General features: G+C 40.8%; 1 protein-coding gene across 2 annotated transcripts in view; it reads right to left on the bottom strand.

The window, feature by feature from the left end:
- The window catches only part of GRIA3 (glutamate ionotropic receptor AMPA type subunit 3), a 389236-nt gene that overhangs the window by 281191 nt on the left and 80870 nt on the right, over window positions 1-27175 (bottom strand). For both annotated transcript variants that reach the window (XR_012781217.1, XM_075539616.1), the window contains exon 3: window positions 13001-13240. Coding sequence is in view for 1 of the 2 variants with exons in the window: in XM_075539616.1 (XP_075395731.1) it covers window positions 13001-13240 (240 nt within the window). In the remaining variant the exon portion in view is untranslated. The remainder of the gene's footprint in view (window positions 1-13000; window positions 13241-27175) is intronic.

Here is a 27175-nt window from a genome sequence, read left to right as displayed (position 1 = left end):
ATGATCTTGTCTTCAAGAAGCTACATTTAAGTGGGGAATGTGATTCTAGTTTCTAGGCTATATATGAAGGGGTACCCCCACATTTTTTTTCAAAACAACCTTATCACCTTCAAAGTACTCTCCATTACACTTAATATATTTGTCAAATCTGCGATTCCATTCTTGAAAACATTTTTCAAACCCATCTGCTTGAATGGCTGACAGCACCTCTCTTGTTTTTTTCTTCACCTCTTCCACATAGTCAAACCGCTGACCTTTCATGTCCCTCTTTATTCCCAGAAGCAAAAAGAAGTTGCACGGAGTAAGGTCATGTTAGTCAGATGTGTGGGACAAGAAAGGCATGTTGTTTTTTGCCCCAAACTGGCACCCTGAGATGGCTGCGTGAGCAGGTACATTGTCGTGGTGGCAAAACCAGTGCCCCAGTCTGTGACAAATCAGGCCTTTTGCTGCTGTTGTTGTTGTTGCAAACTGTTATGCAATCTTTTCAACACCTCTAAATAGAAAGCTTGATTAATAGTCTGACCTGGTGGGACCAACTCCAAATGCGCTATCCCCCTCACATCCAAAATACAAATGAGCATCATCTTGATCTTTGATTTCACTCGATGAGCTTTTTCTGGGCGAGATGATGATGGCATCTTCCACTGGCTAGATTGATATTTGGATTCAGTGTCGTAAGAATAGCACCATGTCTCATAACCACTAATGACCTTGGGGAAAAAGTCTGGGTCACTTCAGAGTTATTCTTTCAATGGACGGCATGTTTCCTCTGGATACTCTTTTTTCCGACTCAGTTAGAACCTGAGGCACGAATGTCACAATGACCCTTTTCACTCCCAAGTCTTCTGTTATAATTCTCTGAACCAAGCTCCAAGATAGTCCAGGTAACTTCCCCATCTCGTCATTGGTCTGTAGTCGGTCTTCAAGGACAAGTGAATGAATTTTGCCGACATTTTTGTCTGTTTGGGAAGTTGACAGGTGTCCAGAATGAGGTTTGTTATCAGTCGGTATTTCACCTTTTTTGAAATGAGAAAACCACTTGTACACTGAGTTTTTCTTATAGCACTGTCCTTGGAAGCTGTGCTGAATATCATAACACAATCTGTGGCATTTCCCCCAAGGAGAAAAAAAAATTTCACAGTCACACGCTGTTCTCTTAAATTGACCATCACAAAAAAATGATGTTTGAGTATAACTGTTTTTACAAAAAAAATTCACTGTGACCAGAGAGAAGTTCCCAGGGGATGCCACTGGGTACACTAACTCAATGAGTTGCTTGATGCTCACCTCACAGGAGAAATGCATACTATGAAAACTCCGCCCATATATTATACATAGGCTTCAAGAACTGCATATATTACATATAGTCTTCAAGAACTGCATAGTTTCAAGAAGCTATATATCACTTAACTTTAGGCTAAGTGCTAAGAATAATATAGTGTCTGGATTATTATTATTTCTAAATGAAAGAAATTGTGAATAAAATAGATATAGGTAGGCTGTGGCCTCAGATTATACATTAGATGTAAACAGAAGCCCTGGTGGCATAGTGGGTTATACATTGGGCTATAAATTTCAAGGTCAGCAGTTCAAATCCACTAGCCACTCCAAGGGGAAAAGATGAGGTTTTCTGTTCCCATAAAGATTTATCGCCTTGGAAACACAAAGGGCAGTTCTACCCTGTCAGATAGGGTTGCTATGAGTTGGAATCAACGCAGTGGCAGTGAAGGCGACATTATGATCAGTGATATAATCAAACTCCAAAACCAAAGAACTTCCACTGAGTCAATTCTGACACACAGCGACCTTATAAAATAGGGTAGAAGTGTCCCTATGGCTTTCTGAGACAGTGACTCTTTATGGGACTTGAAAGCCCCATTTTCCTCCTGAGGAGTGGCTGGTGGCAGCCATGTGATGAGCAGCTCAACAGACATGCCACCAGGATTCCTAGTGCTTTCATAGAGGACATGTGGGACACCTATACTTAGGAAAGTAGTATTTCAGAAGAGTTTTGAAGGACATTAATTTGCGTGTGTGTGCGTGTGTGTGTGTGTGTGTATACACAACTTGAAGGAACAACATGGAAGACCGACTTGGTCAACTTTTCCTTTTCTCCCCAACCCACTAAAGAGGGTCCTAGGAAGGTTTAGGGAAGAGCATTAAGGGACAATCAATGACACTTACTAGTGTGCTCAGGGTCTCTGGTTACTTTTCAAAGCCCTGCATGAGAATGGCCATTAAACAGGGTATTAGTTTCTTTGTACATGAGAAGGCTAGAAGGACCCACAGAATTCTATTTTATTTTTTCTTATTATTCAAGCTCCTAAGATTTTAGGATTTTGTAGCTGTCTTTCCCATGAGTAGGGAGCTAGGTAAACAAAAGGCTGATTTCAGAGGATCATCCCGGGATTCTCCCTCAAGGTGTGAGGCTGACCTTGACAGGAGCAGGCCCTTGGAAACCCACCCACAAACCAGTGTCGCCCTCTAAGATCCAGGCAGAGACTATTCCATCAACTCTTCACCTTTCAGAGAAAGAAAACTCCAGCGTCTCCTTTGTGGTTCTGGCTTTATCTAAATTCCCCTTTCCTGTATTTGGACTCAGTCCAGGCTCTCGATGACTCACAAATTTTAGAACCAGAAAGAATCACCTTAGATTCAACTTGTTCTCAGGTCTATGTTCCCCTTAGGTATGCTTAGTATGTGCAGATACTCTGTTTCTTTCACCACCATAATCCCAGTAAAAACTCTCACACATGATTCTTGCATTCAGAAATTGCTACTTGCAAAACAATTGAATCCATTTCCTCATTTTACCTATGTCAAATCTGAGGACCAGAGAGACAATGTGACTTTTCTAAGATCACACAGCTGCTTAGTGGAAGAACTCGGATCCTCTGATGCTTGTCTTCAACACCCTTCACTGGACCAATCATCTCTCACAGAGGGAAGTTCTAGGTGTATAGTTGGCTTAGTGGCTCTGAATACATGGGGCTAGATAAAGTACGCAAAGGGAATTTTGCTCTGTTTTGAAATACTCTCCCCATTCCTTAGAGGCAGAGTGGACTTGAGATTCTTTTTAAAGCCTAAGAGATAGAACGCTGACTACTCTCTGTGACCATTTGCTGGTCTAAGGCAAATATGGCTACAAAACCTACTGTGCAGCTTGTGTCAACCTCAGTTGAGAGAAATCCCCAAACACCCTTGGTTCTCGTAATAACTCACTATGGGTCTGTCATCCATGAGTCTATCTAAGCTTTTCTTTGAGGGAGGCAGAAAGCTATTTATATTCCCCGTCAATTCCAGCACTTGGTGTAATGAGTTCCATATGTTTCCTCCTTTTTCTACCTGCTGGGAGAAGTAGGGCTTCTTCTCACCTGTCCGAAACTTACCGCTTCAGGCTATATGCCAGAGAGAGAGAGGGAGAGAGGGAGAGAGGGAGAGAGGGAGAGAGGGAGAGAGGGAGAGAGGGAGAGAGGGAGAGAGGGAGAGAGGGGGAGAGAGGGGGAGAGAGAGAGAGAGAGAGAGAGAGAGAGAGAGAGAGAGAGAGAGAGAGAGAGAGAGAGAGAGAGAGAGAGAGAGAGATTGGGAGAGAAACATAAACCCAGAAATATAAATACACCTGTGCTTTAGGAGGCAAAATGACCCCAGCGTTGTTTTTTTCTCTCTTTACACGCATATTACAAATGACATAATTCAATTGAAAGTGAACAGAGTGGCAGTCAATTACCCCAAGGAAAAAGATGTAAATCCTTGATACAGAAATCGGTGCCTATGAAATCAGTGACTGGCCGAACGCTGCCTACCTGCCTTGAGGTTGAAGTACCCTGGAACAGTTCAGTGAGACCCAGGAACATAACCTGTCAGCCTCCTCATCTGACACAGTCTTAATTAGTCTCTGTTCTACTGCCGAGAAAGCCTGCGGAGGCAGTTAGCACCAGAGAATTAATCAGGTAGTTTTGTGGAGTCCACAGCAACCAACACTGGCAACTTATTGATTGTAAGGGATCCAGGAAGATGGGGAGAGTAGTCTCTTTGTTTCGTTCCTTTCCCCTAAAAAGACTATGGGGATAGAGCAGAGTGAGTTTGTGCTCCATCTTAATTTATGTCCCTTTCTCCTCCCCAATCTACATTGCCTGCTGTCCTCTCAACTTCTGTGCATGCACTTTTCTTCCGTGTGTGTGTGTGTGAGAGAGAGAGAGAGAGAGAGAGAGAGAGAGAGAGAGAGAGAGAGAGAGAGAGAGAGAGATTGGTTTTATTGAAAATTGTACTTTTGCCACAGGATTATCTTGGAAAATGGAATTTTGCCAGTATTCTCTCCCTCCCTTTGTTTACTGCTTCTTTTCAACAGGCCTGTAATTGGTTTCCATTTAGTAAAAGGAACATTGTTTCTTTTTTGGTTTTTATTTTAATTGTGTTTCTTGCCCTAAGCGCTGACGTTTATGAGGGTTGATGGGAATGCCACATTGCTTCTTTTTTTTTTTTTAACCCTAGGCAGTTAGTTTATTGTGGCAACCTGGCCGATAAACACATGGGGGGGGGTGGTTAATTGAAGGGCAGAGGGATAAATGGCTCGGTGAGCCTTACCTCTAGAGTTCTCCGGTCTGTTGCTTTGTGATGGTTGGACCAGGGTGCAGCTGCCTTAGCCAGTTCCCTGTTTCAACTGGCAAGGCTCATTTCCTGCAAGGCATCCCCGAGGAGAAACCGCATGAACCTACCCCAATGCAGTCCTGGGTGCTGGAGCACCCGTGTGGACACCCCTGCCAGCACTGAGATGCTTACACATTCACTGATTCGGATTTCCTCCTGCAGTCAGGGTCACAGTGTGTGTTTTATGAGATGGAGGAGGACTTTGTGGATTGGTGTCAGACATATGGGTTAATGTTGGACTTGTGGGTTTGGGCAGCACTGGGTTGGGATGTTTTCTTGATGTGCATTTAAAACTCTCTCTTCTACATGAGTTTCTGTGGATTTGTTTCTCTAATGTACTCAGACTAACAAAGTACCCCAATTTGGTGCTAGTCATCAAGGCAAGGTCATTGCTATGAGAAGTAGCTGTGTGGTGGGTACAGCCGGATATGTAACTTCTTCCACAAAGCGTTTCCTGATTAGTCCAGCTTGCCTATGGTGACTGCTTTATGCTTTGGGCTCCAATAGTTGTCAAGTCTATATCACACAATCTAGCTCCTGCTTTAAGCTGCCATATATATATATTTCCTGTGCATTGCTATTGCTCCATCAATCTGAACATGATGTAAGCTCTTCAGAAGCAGAGGCGTTGTTTTCTGTTTTCCAGCGTGCCTCATCACACTGAGGGAGGTATCCTCAGAGATACTCAGTAAAAGCTGGAACGATTCCCTGACAATTTCTTGAGAAGGGCCTGCAGCCATTGATCCCTTAACCTAGGCACTATTGACCTTTCGTGCTGGATAATTATTTGTTTCCTGGAGCTGTCCTGTCCATTGTAGGATGTGTAGCAGCATCATTGGGCTTTTCCAACCTGATGCCAATAGCATTTTTGCTCCTCCAATTCAGTTGTGACAAAAATAGTCAGTCTCCTTTAGGATGACTATTCTATAATGTTAATCAAATGATAAAACTGATATTTATTGAACAAGTTCTGGTGTTCAGCTTGATGCTAAAGCTTTTGCATACATTCTATCATTTAGCTCCCATAAAAACCCTTCTTGGCCTTATTGTTCAAAGAGTTTCTGGACATATATTCCACATGCCATACAATTAAATATATTTAAAAACAGTTGTATAATCATCACCTCTCTTGGCTTTCATTTGCTACAGGATGTCAAGGGATGAATCTCAAAGTCATAGTTATAGGTCTTTATAGGTCTTCCACAAGGAATATTTAGAAGAATCATCTCAAGAACTCTCAGTCTCAAATCCTGAATTTATAGAACACCCACTTCTGTCAAACCCAAATGGGTAAGAGCTACTCCAATTGAATGCTAGATATTCAATTTAAACAAATAAACAAAAACTCAAACCCTTTGCTGTCAAGTTGATCCTGATTCATAGCAACGTTGACTCCTAGTGACCCTAGAGGACAGAGTTGAACTGTCCCATAGGGTTTCCAAGGATGTAGCTCTTTACAGAAGCACACTGCCACATTTCTCCTCCAACGAGTAGCTGGTGGTCTTTAACAGCCAACTGTTTAATTAGCAGCTGAGTGCTTTAACCACTACCCTACCAGGTCTCCTCTGATACTCAGCTTACAAAACCCAAACAAACAAAAACAAAGCCACTAACATTGAACCAATTCTGATCTTTGTTACTCAATTTAGTGAGGGTTAATTTCTCCAGGAGTTCAGTGGAGAACAATGGAAAGTCAGAGTGAAAGAAACTTGGCCTGCTGTCACCGCCCTTTTCTAGAGCTCCAACTACCTTTCTAAATAACTAATGCATGGGAGGAGGGCCACATCGTTTTCTCCCCCTCATGTGACGGCATTGTTGTTCGGGAAGCAGAATTTCTAGATATCCCACTGAAGTGACATTCCTACCATAAACTCCAGCCAGCTGTCTTGCAAACAATGTCATCAGTCATGAGAGAGACAGGACAAAAGGAGGTGGATGAACTAGTTAAAATCTGTACTTCTGTGTGTGGGAGGGGTGCTGAAAGCACATGTCCTTCCTGACAGTAGCACAATCTTTGTATGTGAAGGACAACTCAAGGGAGAAAATGTGACATTTTTACTTAATGCGTCTCCGGAGAGGATGTATCCCTCGCAATGAAGTTCAATTGAGCCTCGCATTTGCTGCCGCCAAAGAGTTAACCATACATTCAAATTACTTATGTTATTTTATGGAGAAATAGTCTACTTATGGAAAATACCTTTATAGGAAAACTGCCTTTCTGAGTCGGAGTTGGAGATATTACAGTAAACAGGATCTAATCACAGCAAAGCCTTTTTTCAGCTTTGCATGACAGCTGTAAAATATGACAGTATTTATTAATAGTCACTGCAGTCTAATCTGCAGCATTGGAGAACTACGACAAAAATATGTTAAGCTACTGAGAGAACAATTTCCACTGCAACTAATATACAGCTTTTGAAAGTGTAGTTTAATGTCTTGTGATTTTTTTCCTCTCGACTGAGGTCCAACCTCAGGAACAAGCTACTAAGCTAATAACCTTTGTGGAGAGGAAGTGTTTAAATGATAATTTATTTCAAGAGCTGACAACAAATTGCTCAGTACTTTCTCTTTTTATGCCCCAAAGCAGTCAAGGATGTGCAAATCGAAGTATTAAAAAATATGACAGCTTCAGTATTTTCATTTTCAATGAATATCTCATTACAGATATATGCACAGTCTTTTACTCAAAATCCAGTCCAAATAGTCATCCGCTGTTATTATTGTGCAGGCTCTCAAGATGCTCTTGTAGTTGAAGACTCATCACAATAGATTAGGCAGCTTGCAGAAACTACCAAATGTCTCAGGTACTGTCAACCCCGATTATTGCTGCTTAAACACAGGAATTTAGTATCTGTCTCTCACAGAATAATGTACTCTCTGGGCCTTCCTAATTTATTCAGATGTAAAAAGTAACTTGAATTTCAATAAAAACTCACTCGGCGTTGCTTTTCCCAGAAGGCAAATAGACATGACTAGAATTGGAGCCCTCTGTTAACCTTGGCACATCCTTCAATCAGTTCGTAGAGAAGAAAACAATCCACGATGGTCTGCCTTTCTAATTTTTTGTTTGTAATTAAGATACCAGTTACTTTCTTAAACATGGTAGAATTGATTATCAGTCTCACCTTGCTTTTATCTTCCCATCCAGATCTGGCCTACAAGTTGAGATCTTTCTGATCTCTGGAAACTGTTTCCACTGGAGAAAGGCATGTAGACGTTCCCTTCACCTTAGAATCAGGTCCTCACTAGAACACTACTTAGGGTAATGCTCCTGGAGAAAACCCACCTACCTGCCTGCATTTAGAACACTACCATTGCTACTACTCTGCGCTGGTACTGGAATTTTTGACCTCCGGCCTGTCTGGATCTCTTGTCACCTGGTACCACATACCTATTGTGCTCATTTGTGGACATCATGGTTTAGGTCGTAAAGTGACACATTGGAAGGCATCTAAAGGAAAACAGGCAAGGCAGGGAAGCTTGTGTACCAGTTTCTGTTAAGAATGGTTGAAGGGACTTAAATGCTGACGTTTCTGAAATGTTGGAAATCTAGAAAGCAGTATTTCAGTCCAAAGACAAGTACTTCAACTTCGGAATGTAGCACACCTAAATTTTGTCCTGGTTTTGTTACTTCTGATTCTAAGCACCATCACTTAACCTTTCTATGCCTCAGTTTTCTTAGTTGTAAAGGGGCAGGAGTGTTATAAGGATTAAATGAAATAAGTGGTTAAGAAAAGGCAGCCACTCTTATCATGATGATTAAAAAAAGATGATGTAGTAGGGATTTTGATTTGTATTGGTGTACATGCGTATACGTATATTATGGTGGGGGAGAGGGAGGAGGGAGGCATTGGGTTTAGGGAGATACACACACACACACACACACACACACAGACATGTATTCCAAGCTTTATTAGGGAAAGTTGAATTGGATGGAATGGATTAGGCTAGGTTATGTAAGTAGGTGGTAGATAGCAACATAGAGGAAGATAGATATAAGGAACTGGAGCTCTCCTTGTCTCTCAATTGAATCCAATTGCAGCCAGTCTGATAACATTCAGAATCCTCTGAGGAAAGGCATTTTTCTCCTTGTCTTGCGAAATCTCTTTACCTCTTAAGCTCTTATGAACCTTCCAACATTTTCCCATTTCCCTAGCTTTCTGGCCACTCTTTCATCTTGTCACAAGGTACCTGCCCTAATGAATGCAAATATCATTGGCGGATGTTGAAGCAGTTGGCTTTAAAAATCATTCTTTTCAGGCTTCCAATAAATCACTCTTAACACCAATAAGACTGTCAACTGCTCAAAAGAAGGGCCTAATTCTACTTCCCTTTTAAGCCCCACCGATGGCCTAGTACAAGTGAGGCCTAGGAAAGGCTTGATAATTGCGTGTTGCCTGATTGACTATTTGTTACAACTACCCATGTTCCCACCACAACCTTCTAGAACAAATACAAAGGTTGTTGACCTTCAGAGAGTTACTTGGGAACTAAGTAGGGAGTTTCAGGCTGAGAATGAGAGTCAGCAAGAGTTTATTGCACACCTTCAAGAGAGTAGGAGCTAGTTGCTTCAAAGGGCACCTAGAGCTATTATCTCATTATCTAAGCTGAAAGCCACAGCTTGGGCTAGCTTTGTTCATCTCCGTGGGCTGTGCCCATTGAAGCCAAGGAGAGTTGCCAGGTGCACAGGAGAATCTGGTTGAAGTTCTCAGGTATGTTGCTCTTCTGGGGAAAATGCTAGCACCACAAAGAGATGGGTGATTTACACTGAAAACAAAGGTCTCAGAGAAAAGTGGATGAGGTGGTCCCCTCCCGGGTATAGTTTAGGACTTTCTACAAAGGAAGACGTGTTGGCAAAGGACCCCCCAAACTGGACTCATGGTGACTGGTATCTCAGAATTAGAAAACCATACTTTGAATTTAGGTTCATCTGCCACAGATGACCCTTGCCAAAATCCAGATTTTTTCCCCTGAAATTCATTTATAGCCATAGATGAATTCACACGACTGAATCAGTCAGCTAAGCTATTGTCAGACCAGAAAAAAAGACTATTCATCAATGGAAACAAGATGCAGGACAGGACAATTATTTTTTTGTTTTGTTAGTGATAGCTTGGGACAAAGACATCTGAGGCATTGCTCCTGGTAGATGTGGACACGTCACAAGAAGGTTCACTATATAAATGAAAACAGGTTTGTCAATTAAAAAGAGAGGTTACACAGGTGGCAAAGGACACATCTAGTCACCCACATCATTTTTCTAAGAGCTGAGCCATTATATATAGCACCAAGAGTACAAATTTTAATTTAGTAGTAATAAAGTAAGGCAGTATTTTAGTATCAAAGTGATGCTCCACAAACACACCATCAGCCTTTTCTCTGCAGACAGATCTCAAAGAGTCATGAAAGTCCTGAAATCCATCCAGTGTTTCATGTTTTCAGAGCTAACATTTCCTGGATTGCCCTAAAAATCCTTTAAATGACCTCAAATGCTTACCCCATTTCTCAGTTCCTCACTCATCCCTGCCCTTATATGACGCAATCACAGCATTTGTATCTTTAGCTTATTTAGATGTGATTATAGGCACTCCCTTTTCTCTCTGTTTCCCATCTCTCTCTTATATAATTCAAGATCATCTAAAATCATATTTCACAAGTTCTTTGCTACCTATAATTTTTATTACAGAAACAATAAAATCATTATATAAGAGTGAAAAAAACAGAATAGAAAAACTTCAAATCTTAATTATGGATTGATTTGAAAATTAGGATTTCTCACTCACTCCTTCTCATCTTTTCTTTCTGTTCTGTTCTTTTTTCCTTTCAGCCTAATATTATAAAAACAAACATGGCGATTATTCTCGAAAAATCCATGGTAGGCTGGGAAAACACTAATTATGTGTCCAAGCCTGCATTGTGTACCAGAGGAGGCCCAAAGTATACATCTAGGGGCTACCGAAATGCTTATTAACTGCGGAGAAGGATTTAGAACACACAGAGCAGACTTGGTGAGATGACAACAGAAAGCAATTCTATTAAATGCCAAGTGAATAACAGGGACAAAAGAGTCCTGTGGCCATTCAGAGATATATATTCCTCATAGCTAGTTTTCCTCCCACCTCGTCATCATAATAAATAGCACCATCTATGAAGTTTCTTAAGCCCCAAACTCCGGGGTCATCCACAAAGTCTTCCTCTTCCTGCAATCTCACAATCTGCCTATAAATCCTGTTGACTCTCTTTCCAAAATGAATATCACTGCCATCCACTTTTCTTCCTCTCCTGCCTAGTCCCCACCACCATGCTCTGGCTGGCCAAGTGTCCTTTTAATTGCTCCCTCCCCCTTCTCTCACTTTTGCACCATTTTCCATAGAAACTTAAAGGGTATCAGGTGAGTTAAAACCCATTACTAGCACGTTGATTCCAAAGCAGGGCAGCGGGTTTGTTTACTTGTTTGTTTGGGTATCATAGACAAATATGGGCCTCCGTATGTCCTGATGGCATTTCGTGATGCTGTCTCGCAGACAGAGCACTGTGACAACAGAGGCGGTAAGAAGTGGCAATAGGAAAGGCAGGAGAACTAGGAGATCGGAGAGCTGTCCCAAGGGACTTCCTAGCCCACAGAGCCAGAAAGCCGAGGGCCCATGGGTAGGCTGACTGGCAGAGTGGGGTGCTGCTGGGTACTTACCCAGGAGAGCTCGGTTTGAAGATCCACACAATGAGAGTTGAGTACTTTCAGGTTGAGGCTTACTGGTGCAATGGGCATCTACTGGCAATGCTAAAAAAAGCGTTGGGATGCCCAAGCCAACTGGGGTTAGATTGTGGCATGTGCCTGGGAGCACAGCTTAGGGGAGGCTGTCCTAACTGAAGAACTGTGTCCTAAGTATCCCTGATCCTGAATTGTATCCAGCTACTTCCCTAATAAACCCCATAATTATGAGTATGGTCTATGTGTGGCCCTTGGAACAAATTACTGAACTCAGTAGAAAAGTAGAGAGTGCCATGGGAGGGAAGTTGGGTTCAGGATTAATAAGGAAGGTCGGAAGATGGAGCCATCAGCCTTGGGCTTGTCATGCTAGTATTCTCCCTGTCCCTTTTGTGAAGTTCGAGGGGGCTGGGCACTGCACCTGTACCATTTTTATACACATGCGATGTGGTTTAAGATCTGGTTATTAATAGCAGAGACTGCTTCAATAGAGTGCCCCTTTCACATATCTCATTTTAGAAAAAACAAAACAAACAAAACCCAGCTATCCCCAAAGCCCAACATTGGCCTTATTTGCATCAGGTTGAGACCCAGTTAGTTGAACACCCAATGTGCTTTGGGGGAACAAGCCCTGTAAACTAGAGACATGGGTACCAGCTTCAGGTCTGTGGATAAACCACTGTGTGAAGAAGGACACTTATCTTTAGACTTCAGTTTTCTCCTTCATAAACTGAGGGTACATATGATTTCTGACAGGTCTAATTCTCCCAAACTTTCCAATCTAGTCCTCTCTCCATTTTAGAAGAAGGTGCTTTTTCTTTGTATTTTAGACCTGCTACTTTTTTATTTGTTAAAGAAGGGGTGTTTTAAAATAACAGTGACTCTCACCGAAGAAAATATCTGTGGTAGTTACATAATCTGTTGTCAATTTGAGACTTAAGAGTGAAGGGGCAGCGTTAGCCTCTCAATGGGGTTGCAGCTTGATGACCTCATTTGGAGGTGCTAAGGAGATAAATAGCTCACTGGAGGCAGGACACATGCTCACTCCCTGCAATACACTACTGAGGATGAGACTGTTAGAGCTATGCTGATGCAGCCAGAGCCCTGGAGCTGGAGGAGCTGCGTGGAGACCCATGCCAGCACTGACATGCTTCCACTGCCACTGGGTCCACAAGACTTTCCACCCACTGGCCAGTGATCTTCCCGCATTTGGCATCATTGCATGTGTTGAATGAGTCTGAAGAGGAATTTATGGATTGATATTGGATGTATGGGCTAATATCAGATTTATGGACTTAATCTCGACTGGGATGGGATGTTTTCTCAATATTCGATTGCTCTTGTATATAAAGCTCTTTTTTATACACATCTAAGCAGCTATGAATTTGTTTTTCTAGTCAACCTGGACTAACACACTATCCAAAATATCAGGGGAACAGGACATACACAGTTTGAAAAAAGAGATAATAAAATCACCATTGCTTTGATTTCTACCTCCCCCCCCCCACCTTTTTTTTTTTTTTTTGGAATTCCAAGTAAAATCCATTGAGAGCATGAGATTTTTATTGACTGGGCGAGAAAGGCGCATGAGTTGAGGAAAGTTAAATACCATAGTATGCAGAGCAAAGAGCATCTGCCTTTGCTTACCTCTTTCTGTGTCGTAGAGGTACACAAACTTCTCCCACTTGTAGTGACCCAGAAGACTCAGAATAGCGCCCTTCAAGGCTGGGCGCATCTGGATAACAAACTGCACATCTGCATCAGTGGGAAAGCTGGGTGTGACAAAGGATGTGTGCAGAGCCCCACAGAAGGAGGTCAGGGTGTTCATGGACATCTGGTCATAGAATCCAAAGATGGCATACACCCCTCTTGAGAACTGGGAGCAGACTGTAATGAGAAAAAGAGAGGAAAATGTCAATAGCCCCATGGTCCCTTGTTGTAGCTTGTGGGATGGCAATACAATACACAGTTTAGAATTGGCTCTAAATTACAAGCTTCAAAAGAAAAACAAGATCGCTAAAAAATCACTAGAAGCTCTTGGAAGCCTGGTTACATAACAGAAGAATAGTAAGGAAGAGAAGAATTTATTTGATGGAGTTGTCTGTCATCTATATCCACCATGAGTAGGATACTAAGAATACATGTGAAGGGAGAAGGTGAAGATTGTCTTACCCTCTTTCAGCATCTCCTTCCCTCCCTCTCAAGATACTCAGTGCTCTTGTGCTCCCACCATAACTTCACGGAGACGCTTTGGTGCATCCATTCCCCATGGAGGTACAACTAACTGTCTTATGTCTGATGCCTTCAGTGCGTTTTCTCGCAGGTGACAGTGATGGCTGATAATTTAGTCAGGTGTGTTACTCCTTTTAGATCACACAAAGCTTTCACTTCAGTTTTATGATTAAGATCTTCAAATAGGTTCACTCACTCACTCACTCACTCACTCACTCACTCACTCACTCACTCACTCGCTGACTCTCTGTCACAGAGTAGATACCAAATCATTGTGACCCTATAGGACAGAGTAGAACTGCCCCAGTGGGTTTCTGAGACTGTCACCCTTTAGGGAAGCTGGTAGCTTCATCTTTCTCCCAATGAGTGACTGGTGGCTCAAACTGCCGATCTTGCAGTTATCAGACCAGTTAGCATACTCACGACACCCCCAGGACCCCCTAAGCATCTGATTAATCGATTCATTGCTGTTGAGTTGATTCTGACACATGGTGACTCCACACGTGTTAAATAGAACCGATCCAGAGGGTTTTCCACGGATCGCCGGGTCTACTTTCTGAGGCACCTCTAGGTGGGTTGGAACTTCCAGCTGTTCAGTTAGTAATCTTTTGCTTAGCACGTTAGTAATTAAACAGTAGTCTCACTCCAGCCGGGGACGATTTTAGATTCCAGGCATCTTAGTGTCTAGTAAGTCACATGGGGCAGGTGGCTAACCAACTTTGGTAAAGTTCTGTCTCGATACTTTCATACTTATCTTGTGTACTCCATTAACCCATGGGTAGAACTTTGACATCCTCCTCATCATTAGTGTCAATTTTTGTTCATTTCAAAGTGTGCCATACCACAATCTCTTTCCCCCTCTGGCCCATATTGGCTTAAAAATGTAAACCAATTTCAGTATGAGTTTCAGGAGAACATAATTAGCAGGGCAAATCAGTGACAGTACCATTGGATGATGCATTCCCAAACTAAGTGGAAATGATTTTTAAATTCTCTGTACCACGGCTCCCTTCCATTCATGCAAAGAAGAAAGGACAGGGAATTGATAATGTGGTGTGATTTAAGGGGTCCTGCTTGGTTTCCCTTTATCTCTGAGGAAGCTCTACATATTTAAACTCACTTTGTCAGGTTTTAGGGTGTTGAAAAAAACTGTGACTTGGGAGAGGAATTAAATAGAAGCGCCCCCCTGCAGATATTAGCATGTTAGGATAATAGCATGTTATATGTCTGTTACATTCCAGGATAATGAGGTGAAAGCAGCTGAGTTAAGTTTTGATGAGATAGATGGATCACAGAATAGAATGTATAGGGTCTGGAGTCCTCTCTAGGACGAGAAAAAATAAAGGCTCAGAGCACCAGAAAGACAGAAGACATTGAAAGTAGGATGAAGGCAAGTGAAAACAAAATTTAATTCATTGACTAACCTTGTTGTAAGAAATAAAAAGCTATCAGTATCTCTGGTTTGTTTAATCCTATTTTGATAAGAACAGCTCCCCTTCTCACTCAAATTCATGAATCATTGGCCATGCAAGTATCTCCATCAGAACTATGTTGTTCTGTTGTTCAGAGAGTCACTAAGCATTAGAATTAGCTTGACAACACCTAAGAACAACTGGAAGTGACTCCCAAACTAGATAACGAATACGGGATACTTCATGGTGGGGGTCAAATGGAGTACCCAGAGGGGGGAAAAGACTAACTATTATTTTGCCTTGCTCACTACCCAAAGAGATTTTATAGTGAGTAACATTCTCAAATTAGTCCTGTAAATGGAGAGTTTTCAGGATAGGGTACAATCTTGGCTGAGACATCTAATGCTCTGTATAAGATTCACAATAATCCATGTAGTGATAATAGTTATTGAGTGCAGCCCATGTGTGGTAGTTACATAATCTGTTGTCAATTTGAAACTTGAGAGTGGAAGGGTGGAGTTTACCCTGTCAATCAGGTAGCAGCTTGATGACCTCCTTTGGAGGTGCCAAGGAGATAAATAGCTCACTGGAAGTGGGGGACATACTCACTCCCTGCGAGGCATGCTTGCTGACAAGACACATGGAGCTACGTTAGAGCCCTGGAGCTGAAGGAGCTACATGGAGACCCCTGCCAGCACTGAGATGCTTACAATGCCACTGAATCCACAAGACTTTCCATGCACTGGCCTGTGATCATCCTGCATTTGGCATCATTGCATATGTTGTGTGATTCTGAAGAGGAATTTATAGATTGGTATTAGACATATGGGCTAATATCAGACTTATGGACTTGATTTGGACTGGGCTGGGATGTTTTCTCAATTGCTCTGTATGTAAAACTCTTTCTTTTACACATATGAATGTGTCTGTGAATTTGTCTCTCTCGTCTACCTGGACTAACACATTATGGTACCTTGGGAGTGGGGTACTAGAGAAACAAATCATAAAGATGTGGATGTTTATTTGACTTCTGCCTCTTGGTAGTTTTTCTTCTTTGGCTAGTCATGCAGTTTACCTAGTTGTTCTCTGGAAAGAATATGGGAAGTTAAAGTTTGATTATTTTCTTTGGTTATTCCTGTTTGAAATGGTGATAATTGATGTGATTAATGTATATTTTGAGATCAAGGGACAAAATCGCTCTTTGAATTTCTCAGAGTTGCTCAGTGACAGAAGGTCAAAATGGCTTACCGAAAGCCTGGCTCTGGCTTGATGCTGTCAAAGGCCTAATCCCATATTGTCTATCAATAGAATAAGGATTAAGATAAGATAGATAAGGATTGAATTTAGCTGTTTTAAGAATTGGGTTTAGGATCTGATTCTACTTTGTTTATACTAATTTCTTCTGCTTATTGTTGATATAATGATTGATAGAAATGATTTTTGGGAAGTATGAAAATAGAGAGCTTGTAAGTCCACTTGCCTTAAGTCTTTAAAATTTGAATCTTTAAATGGGTTAGGACATGACTGCAGGAGTACTCAGGATATTCGCATTTCAAGAGAACTGCCTAGGGGATGGTTGACAGATTGAAGAAAAAAGGAATTCTTTGGATTTTTGAAGTTTGAGCAATGGTTTTTGTCAGAAGTTGGAAAAAATCTGGAACCATGAAGAAATCTCCTCTCTAGGACTGAATGTTAAAGGTAACCTGTGGGCAGGCTGAAATGCTTGCTTAGATGACCACCTGGATCCACTGGTTGAGGGGAAATGGGAGAAATGCACCAATGAAGAGACAGATTGAGTCTGGCCGCTGATACCCATGGACCTAGTTTACAGGAACTAGGAGAAGATAATGGGTTGACTGGTCTAAAGTTCATGACCTAGCCCAAGGAGGCAAGGGTTGTTGAGAATTTGTGATGGGGCCATGGTCTAAAGGAGAGGCGAACAATGAACAGCCTGGTAAGGCTAAGTGAGGCAAGCCCACATTGAGCTGACAAGAACCTGACCAGATGAAGAGAATATTTTTCAGCCGGTGAACTGGTGAATATTGCTGCAGACATTATGGATGGCCTGTCCTGATTTGACTTGGCTTATGGATGCAGACACAAGATTCCAACTGGCATGATGATTCTTCACATCAAAGAATACGAATGTCTATGAATTCGTTTCTCTGGTCTCCCCAGACTAAAACACCAAGACCTAGGCCCTCTGCTAAGTGCTATACAGCTATTATCTCATTTATTGTTCTCAGTAACCTTATGAGGTACTGATATTAATCCTACTTACAGATCAGAGTGCCAAAACAGTTTTAAAGGTCTATCTCTTAAGCACAGAACCTAAATCCTTTTGATTCGAAAATTCACATGTCAGAATCCAATACAATTACATTAAAGAGTAATATTTTGCCAAAGTTAGATATGTTAGGTGCTATAGAGTCCATTATAAATCATAGTACATTTATGAACAACTGCCTGGTGAAATGCAACACTGCCTGGTCGTGTGCCAACTCCAAAATCATTATGTTTAAGCCCATTGTTGTAGCCAGTGTTTCAATCCAGCTCCTTGACAGTTTTCCTCTTTTTTTCGAACTGTGGCAGTTATATAATCCCTTGTCATTGCAAATGGGTGGATTCTTGCCTGTCAATCAGGTCTCAGCTAGATGACCTCATTTAGAGGAGCTAAGGAGATAAATAGGTCACTGGAGGTGGGACATACGTTCACTCCCTGTGAGACATTCCTGTTGACAAGCCACATGGAACTATGCTGATGGCAGACAGAGTCTTGGAGCTGGAGGTGCCACATGGAGACCCACGCCAGCGCTAAGATGCTTCTACCACCACTGGATCCACAAGACTTTCCATCCACTGGCCTGTGATCTTCCTGCACTTGGCATCATTGCATGTGTTACGTGAGTCTGAAGCGGAATTTACAGACTGATACTGGAAATGTGGGCTAATATCAGAATTATGGACTTGATCTGGACTGGACTGGGATGTTTTCTTAATGTACAATTACTTTTTCCTATACATAAATGGATGTCTATGAATTTGTTTCTCTAATCTACACAGATGAACACACTGACCTTTCACTTTACCATGACAGATGCCCCTTTCTGAGAACTGGTATTTCCTGATAACCTGTCCAAAGTATGTGAGACAACATCTCATCACCCTTTCCTCCACTGAGCATTCAGCTGTACCTCCTCCAAGACAGATCTGCCTCTTCCTCTAGGAGCCCACAGTGATTTCAATATTCTTTGCCAACACTCTAATTCAAATGCATCAATTTTTTGTTTCAGTCTTCTGCTGTCTAACTAACACATTTAAGGAGAAAAACCAGGGCTTGTGTCAGGTACACCCTGATCCTTAGTGTGACATCCTTGCTTCTCAACACTTTAAAGAGGTCTTGTGCAGCAGATTTGGTGACTACTTTTGATTTCTTCACTGCTGCTTCCATGAGCATTGATGGTGAAACCACACAAATTGAAAGCCTTGAAAACCTCAATACCTCCTCTGTTTATCAGGATTTATCTATTGGCCCCGGTGTCAAGATTTTGGTTTTCTTTACATTTAGTTTTCATATATCCTGAAGGCTAAGTTTTCCAGATGTAGCAAATAAAAATATAGGGTTCCCAGTTTAAACTGTGTTTTAGATAAACAGCATCCCTTTTTTAGTCTAAGTTCCAAATCTATATTTATGTTAAAATATGGCCATTTATCTGAAATTCCATTTTTAATCCAGAATCCTGCATTTTACCTGGCAGTCGTTGAAAGAATCTATCCTCACCAGTGCTCATGGAACTGAAAGACTGGAACAAGCAATCACAACCCTTCTCCCCAAATGTTTCAATGCACGGCTAGTAATTCTCAGATCCAAACCAATAGGAATGTAAGGTCCAAGAGAAAGGTGAGGATTCATGAGCAATATTCAAAAGTCATCTCTTGGGGAAATGCAATATATTTGTAACAAGTAGAAGCCTAACCTGACTGGCTTAGGGGCAATCCTTGAGGGAATAAGAAACAGAGAGAGAGGAAAGCATAAAGGTATGAGCAACGCAGTGCATCACAAGCTTTTGACAACCTAGAAGGAAATAAAAGTAAGTATGTTATGGTTGTGAAATTCTGTTTAAGTAAAAAACCTTGTATTGCTCTTCTAATGATTTCTTTGAACCTCAGGGGTACAAAACCATCATTCTGGTGCAGCCACGGGCCTTTCGGATTTTATTACATCGACCAATCCATGAATATTTGGAATATAATGGAACCCCTCACCCAACCCAAGAATTATAAAATTACCATTTGTCCTTTCTCAATCCTCTCTGTTTGTCTTGGTACCTCCTTCCTGAAAGGGTAATTATTATCCAAAAATTCTTATTCATCAATACCTTGGCCATTAAAAATATATAAACATTCAAAATTAAGCAATCTATAGTCATTCCCTATGTTATCAAAGTCTAACTTAAGTACAAGTTAAGAACGAATCCCTGTCAATTTGAGGTGCACACTTTGCAACACACAGCAAAACAGTATTATAGATGTCTTATTATAGGAAAGATATTGCTTCGTATCTGAAGGTGCTTCTTTAATTTTTTAAACATTGAAAGACACTGCATATACTTTATACAAAGACAAATATCTGACGAACTGATGTTAGATATGGACTGTCCCTCACTGTTATGACTTACCCACAAATTTCACTTAAAGACAGATTTAGCAACAGAACTCATTGTAACAGAGAGTCTGCCCATATTGCTATTTTAGAATGCTTTAAAGCTCTCGATCAAGAGAATGATATTGCGTATATAAAGCCCAGACTTTTACTAGATCTTTATGAATCACCTGCAAGAAGGACTGGCTTGTAAAATCAAGCCTGTGCACGATACACAGCGAGACTAGGGGAGGCCTATGAGAAAGAGTGGGTGCACAGATGCCAAGGAACTAATTGCAAAGAAAAAATTTTCCAAACAAAACACAAAACAAAAGGCTTATAGCTACTGGCTCTGACTCAGGCAAGAGACTTCAGGGTATTATAAATTAGCCCCAATCCTTGGGAAATAATGAGCTCCTGTGGTTCAAAAGTTAGAGACACAGTGTTGGACATCAGCAACAGTAGGAGGAGGAAAAGCAATGATCTTTCTTTTATAGAAAACAGAGACACAGCTCTCCTGTCAGTGACTACTGTGCATAGCTTCCTTTTCGACATGCTTGTGTTATTAGTGCTGTGAGGTGCCATGACAGAGGTCTCAGCAAATAGCAAGCCAGTGTGCAACAGAACAACCCCCCTGCCAGGTCCTGTGTCATCCTGACATGCATTGTTGTAGTCACTGTGTCAATTCAGCTCACTCATGACACCCCAATAAATACATGTAAAATGAATAGAAGGCCCAGAGAGAAGTAACTCAATGTGAGGATAATTGCCATATGAGAACAAGAAGACATTTGAATGGCTTCTTCCTGACAGAAGAAAGTACTGTGAATGGAAAACTGAGTTGACCCAGAGGGCAGGGTTTGGAGATTCTTAGAACATCTGAGCTGGCAAGAAGACAGAGTTTGTTTTATTCAGAAGTTTTCAGACATAGTTTTAAATGGTAGAATCATTTCTCCAAATGAAGTTTTATGTGGGAAACCTGTTAGTTGCTGTTGAAGCAGCTGCAACTCACGGTGACGGAACATTACCTATTTCTACACAATCTTCTCATAATTGTTGGTATATACCTAGGAGGCTGATCCTTTAGCCTTATATTGGAAAATGCTCTGCTGTTTGTTTTAGAAATAAATAGCTAAAATTAATCATCTATTATGTGCTAGGCACTATTATAGGTGCTTAACACAAGGGAACTAATTTTAACCTTCACAGTGATGCTGAGACAGATATTATCATCATCCCAATTTTACAGATGAAGAACTGGGTCAAAGGTATAGACCTGAACAATGGACTCCAGATTTTTAAGGTGATCAGGTTAATTCCAGAGCCTGCTGTGTTATCACTATCCTATCCTGAGACTCAAAGACATTAAATAACTTACTACACAAAATCATACAGCATCTCCTACTCTGTGTTAGGCCCTGTGATCAATGTCGGACTATCCAGAAGTGAAAAAACAAACAAATCCCATTCTCCTGGGAGTTGCATACTAGTAAGGGAGGGGGGTGGACGCTAAATGAGATAAATAAGTTGAATATCAGGTGTGTCATAATAATGAATGTGACTTTTATTAATGTCATAAGGTGAGGATGAAGTGAAATGCATGGAAAACACATATAATTTGGAAACTAACATATTCTTTCTTTGTTTTTTTTTCCTTCTCGCCATCTCTTTTTAGCATACTTTGCCCTCTGTTGGCCCCTGATCCCCACTTCAAAGCAACTGTTACCCTCATTGCAATTCTGGGTCCCCACGTAACAAACTTTTCTTAACCCTTTCTTTGGGCCTCTTAATTATTTTCATCCTTGGGTATGAACAGATTAAGAGAGAATGGTCTGTTGTCTTCTGTCTTGTCCCCCTTCTATATACTGCCTTTGTGCTGGTCAAATGCCATTTCCAACTGGGGCTTCTGTGCCTTCCCTGTTTGAAATAGTTTCTGTTGGCTGCTTCTGAAGAGTGCCCATCTCCATCTTTTCCCACTAGCAAAACACCAGGCCTTTCTCATTGACGATGTTGTTTCTGACTGCATCTTGGAGTCCTGGGGACTCTGTTGTAGCACCCCAGCTGTGTTCTCTTCAATGGTGAGTGACAAGCAAGGCTGGAGCCAGCTGTCACACTTTTATTTATAGTCCCCACGTCTTTGGGGTCAGGACAGGTATTGTTAATGTACAGTGTGGCAGGTAATTACACCACCCAAATTCCAAAAGGCATCATTACAAAAATGTCAAACAACTTGATTACCCCAAAGATCAGAATAACAATATTGCATATCATTTACAGAACAATTTTCATAGCCTTTTGAATCAAGGCAGGGGGAAAGGAAACTGAAGTCTCTTGCTGACTTATGGATCACATTTCAAACAAATAGGAAGAAGAAAAAGGCAGCTAAAAGGGAACTGATATAGACATATCAACAAGAAGAATCTCTAGGTGAATACCAATCTATCACAGAAGCTTACAGCTGGGAAAGACCTCAAAAGAACATGTAGTTCAGTGCTTTTTAAACCTGTGATGTTGGTTAATGATGAAGTCTCCAGTCAGGTGAAATGGTATTATTGGTCTCTCTATATAGAGATACATAAGTATATTATGTGGGTGTGCATGTTCTATTTGGATAAGCTGACCAACTGTTCTCTTTTTAGGAATGACAGTCCTTTTACAATCTATATCCTTTCACTTTCCTGGTATATATTTTATATAGATTTCTTTCCTTATTCATGTGGTAAATGGTATGTATATATGTGTGTGTAGACATGTTCTATGCATACACACATCATAAATGGTAGGCAAGTGGTAAGCAGAATGATTCTCCTCTAAAATATGTTCATGTCCTAATCTCTAGAATCTATGAGTATTTTATATCACTTGGGAAAGGGAATCAAGATTGCAGATGGAATTCGTGCTATTAATCTGCCAACCTCAAAATAAAGAAATTTATCATTGATTATTTGGGTTGCTGAATGGAGTCACAAGGGTCTTCAAATGTGAAAATGGAAGGCAAAGGACAAAATTAGAAAAGATTCAACCAAGCAATCCTGTCTTTGAAGATGAGCGCGAGTCACCAGCCAAGAAATGCACGTAACCTCCAGAAGGTAAAAGAAGTGAAAAGGCAGATTTCTTCAGATAGGACGTTAGTCCTACCAACACCTGGATTTCAGCCTAGCAAGACTTGTACCAGATTTCTGACATTCAGATTGATAAGATAATAAATGTTTGTTGCTTCAAGCCACTAAATTTGTAGTAATTTGTTTTAGCAGCCAACAGAACACTAATGTAAAAGTGGACAAGAGGTTGGAACAGACACTATATGAAAGAAATATAGGAGGTAAGTAAGTATATAAAAGATGCTCAATGTCAGATATTGTTAGGGACTTGTAAAATTAAAATAACAATGAAACACCACTATATACCTATTAGAATTGCTAACATCCAAAACCACGACAACACCAAATGCTAGCAAGAAGGTGGAGCAACAAGATTTCTCCTTTATTGCTGGTGGGAATTCAAAATGGTGCAGCCACTTTGGAAAAATAGTCTGACTGTTCTTACAAAGTTAAACATAGACTTCCTGTATGATTTAGCAACCAGACTCTTAGGTATTTACCTAAAGAAATGGGAAATTCTGTACACACAAAGCCTTCCAAATAATGTTTTCTATGGTTTCCAAAAATGGGAAACTAAATATTTCCTTCAACAAGTGAATGAATGAATAAACAAATTATGGCACATCCACAGAAAGGATTATTATTCAGCAATAAAAAGAAAGGTGTTATCGGGCCACAAAAAGATATGGGGTCATTTTAGATGCATTTTGCTAAGTGAAAGAAGTCAGACTGATCTCATCACTAAATCCAACTCTAAGAACCAGCATCATTCTCCTTGACATCTGATCAGCATTTGATACTGTTGGCCCAATCCCCCTCCTTGAAACATTCCCATTTCCCGAGCATTGAACTTGGATCGCTCTGCCACCCTGAAGGCTACTTTTCCATTGGCCCCTTTACTTTAAATGCCTTTTTCTCTCGATTCCACTCATTCCACAAGTATTTATGGTGCTCTCCTGTTACCTGCCAGACAGGGGATCCCTTCTCATTACCTCCAAGTAGCTGATGTACAAGTCCATGCCTTGAGCTTCAGCTGCACTCGAGAGCTACAGATTCACATTCTCCAACTACTCATAAAAAAGCCTCACCTAGAGTTCTTCATAGCATCACAAACTCCATGTATTCCTTCACTTTGTGCCTCTACCTGCAGCCTGCTCATCTTAGCCCTGTCTCTATGAATGCATAATTTTTCTTCCAGTCACCTGAGCTAGAATCTTACTAGTCATGTCTACCTTCTCCCTCTCCCTTTCTCCCTTATGTTATTCTCTCGTGATGCTTCATCAGTTCTGCTTCAACAACATGTGAGCTATCTCTCTCTTCTGCATTCCCAGGGTGGGCCCTTTTTCTTTCTCTTTTAGACTGTGAGCACAGTCTCCTAACTGGTTCTTTGCTTTCAGTCTCTTCATTAATTATTTTTGGCATTGCTGTCAAATTACCCTTCCTCTTTTCAATTCCTATTGTCTCATCAAAATATCCCCATATCAACGTCCATTTCTGCAAGAACCTATCCCATGTACAGAATACTAGATGTCTATGGACTAATACATGAATCTTTGATACGCTTAACATTTGGCGCTAGGTAATTCTTTGCTGTGAGTGGCTATTCCGTGTACTGTAGGATGTTTTGCCAGTAGCACCTCTGAATCGTGACAACTAAAATGTCCTCAGATATCATCAAATGTCCTATAGGAAGCAAAATTGCTTCTTCCTCCTCTCACCTTGGAGAACCCTAGTGTTAGCTCTTGGCTTACTCCTCATAGAGAACCCAGTGAAAATGCACACATATCTAGATCCCAAAGGATTTATTTCAGTATGGCAACTTAGGATGACTTAGGTAGATATTTTGGACCTCTTCAAAGTCCAGTTTGCAGGCAGGTACCTTTCAACCCTTGTACTTCAAATGAAAATTTGTGTTTAACCTGAGGACAGAGGAAAAAGGGGGATAGGGTAGAGTTAGAGGTGGTATGCTGGGTGAAAGGTAATAGCACCCACCAGAAACCTTTTCTCAGCTTCGACCATCCTTTGGTGTTGGTTTACAGTAAACACAACAGGCATTTACAAGTTCCAGGGTCAGAACAAAGTGTCAGCTCCCTTCTCTAGCTGATAATTCCATGGTTTCACTGCCATCTTTGGGTTAACTCCCTTGCGTGTTTTGTTCTGCTCAGGAGTACATTGCCTTATGACAGTCTAGTTATTTTTGCAATTACATGGTATGTATCTAAACTGGCAAAGAAAACACTCAATATTAACATTTGATCCTACTTTAACATAATGGCTTACAAATGCGGGCATTAACTTATGAACACATGTATTTTGTACACTTCATTGTACTAGTAAATGCAAACCACTTTTGTACAGCAGAGTTAGAAGTGGCAGAAGAGGTGCTGGACTGTGTCAAGGGAAAAGGATATTTTTTAGTCCCCTTTATATCAAGAAAGCATGGTTAAGTAGCAGTGCCCAGGAATCGGACTAGGCTTTAACATAGTTTTTATTCATTAATTTGCATACTCATTCATCCATAAGATTGGAATGCCCATTGTGTGACAAGCACAGTCTAAGTGCTGGTACTCAGTAGTGAGCAAAACAGACAGGCATCTTCCCTTCATGATACATCCAGTCTAGTGTGGGCAGTAAATAATAAAATAAACATACCAATGTTTGATTATCATGTGATAATTACTAAAAAGGGATTGCAGAGGGTAGGTACTAAGAAGGGAATGTATGAGTGACATATATGTATACTACATGACAAAGTTGCTCTAATTACTATTAGGTCCAGGTAAAGTTACCTGCAGACATATCACTTGAGCTGATACTCTAGAACAGTGGTTCTCACTTTTCCTAATACTGTGACTCTTTAATACAGTTCCAATATGTTGTGGGGACCCCCAACCCTGAAATTATTTTCATTGCTACTTCATAACTGTAATTTTGCTACTGTTATGAATCGTAATATAAATATCTGATATTCAGGATGTATTGTCATTGTTACAAATTGAACATAATTAAAGCATAGTGATCAATCACAAAAACAGTATGTAATTATATATTGTGAATTGTTTATTTCTAATGAAAAATAAATGAAAATTTGCCTTGAAGCATGGTGTAGCATGAGTAACAGTCTTAATATAACAATAGTCACCACATTGCTATATTTTGCAATAATACCTGTAAAAAGCCAAAGTCAGTGGGAAGGTTGAGATAGCTTCTTTCTCACCAGATCAGCATATCTGTATGTGGGCCGACCCGCCTGGAGACAGATAGAGGAGCGGTGTCTTGGTTCCTAAGACCAAAACTAGACTAGTCTAGTCTGTCCAGAATAACACAGAAGGATGGTGCAAGACAAGACTGATATTAGGCTGGGACCCAGTTGTGGGTTCCCTTGTAGGGTACTGCTAAGGAGAATTTGGATTCTGTTCTAAGGGACCTGGGAGGAAACCTTGAAGAATTTTGATCATGGGTATATCATGGTCTGATTTATGTTTTTGAAAGATTTATCGGACTGCAGTATGCAGAGAAGGACCTCTGGTGGAACAATGGTTACATGGTGGGCTGTGATCCACAAGGTTGGTAGTTTAAAACCGCCAGTCATTCCACAGGAAACAATAGGTCTTTCTACTCCAGTAAACAGTTACGGTCTTAGAGAATCACATGGACAGTTTCACCTTGCCAAAGGGGGTTTCTATGAGCCCGAAATGGCTCGATGGCAGCGAGTTTTGTTGTTGTTTTTCAGAGGTAGCGTAGATTTAAGAAGTCATGGATGAAAGCAAAGAGACATTCGGGATGCAATTGATACAATCTAAGAGGCCATGGCAATTTGAACTTGGGTGGTGGCAATGGCGAGGGAGAGAAATGAAGAGATTCAAAGTTTATCTTTTGAGGTTGAAGTATTTGGTTGTATTAACTGGTACAGGTTAATTATCCTCCCAAAACCTCCTTTCCATCTCTGTAACAAGCATGATAATAGTACCTATGCTGTACCATCATTGTGCTCACTAAATAAATAAAATACAGAAAATGAATCAGATGTTTCTCATATAGTGTCAATGTTTTATACCATTAGTTTAAAAACTTATATCTAAGTGCTTTTGCACTAAGATCAGTTCTTAAATGTTTCAGTTCCTAATTTGCTATGTGACCTTAGGCCACATCTAACTTAATTGGAGCTCAGGTCTGTCAATAGCTATTAATTTACTAGTGCCTGTTGACTTCACTAGGACATGCTGAGAATGAGTAGAAATAATAACTTAAACTTATGAAAAATACAAAAATCTCTGTCAGTGAGTAAGTGATATTGGTACTTTGGGCCTAGTAATCATCATCACCATAACAAAAATGCCTCAGATTTGTCATTCTTCGCCGTCTCAGGCCTTGCCATTCAACAACGAATCTCCATTAATCAGGGGTCTGTCATAACTTGAACTCATTTTACATT

This window comes from Tenrec ecaudatus, chromosome X (assembly GCF_050624435.1).
Source record: "Tenrec ecaudatus isolate mTenEca1 chromosome X, mTenEca1.hap1, whole genome shotgun sequence".
Lineage (NCBI taxonomy): Eukaryota > Metazoa > Chordata > Mammalia > Afrosoricida > Tenrecidae > Tenrec > Tenrec ecaudatus.
The sequence above is the reverse complement of the archived record's forward strand: the minus strand, read 5'-3'. Positions and strand labels throughout refer to the sequence as shown.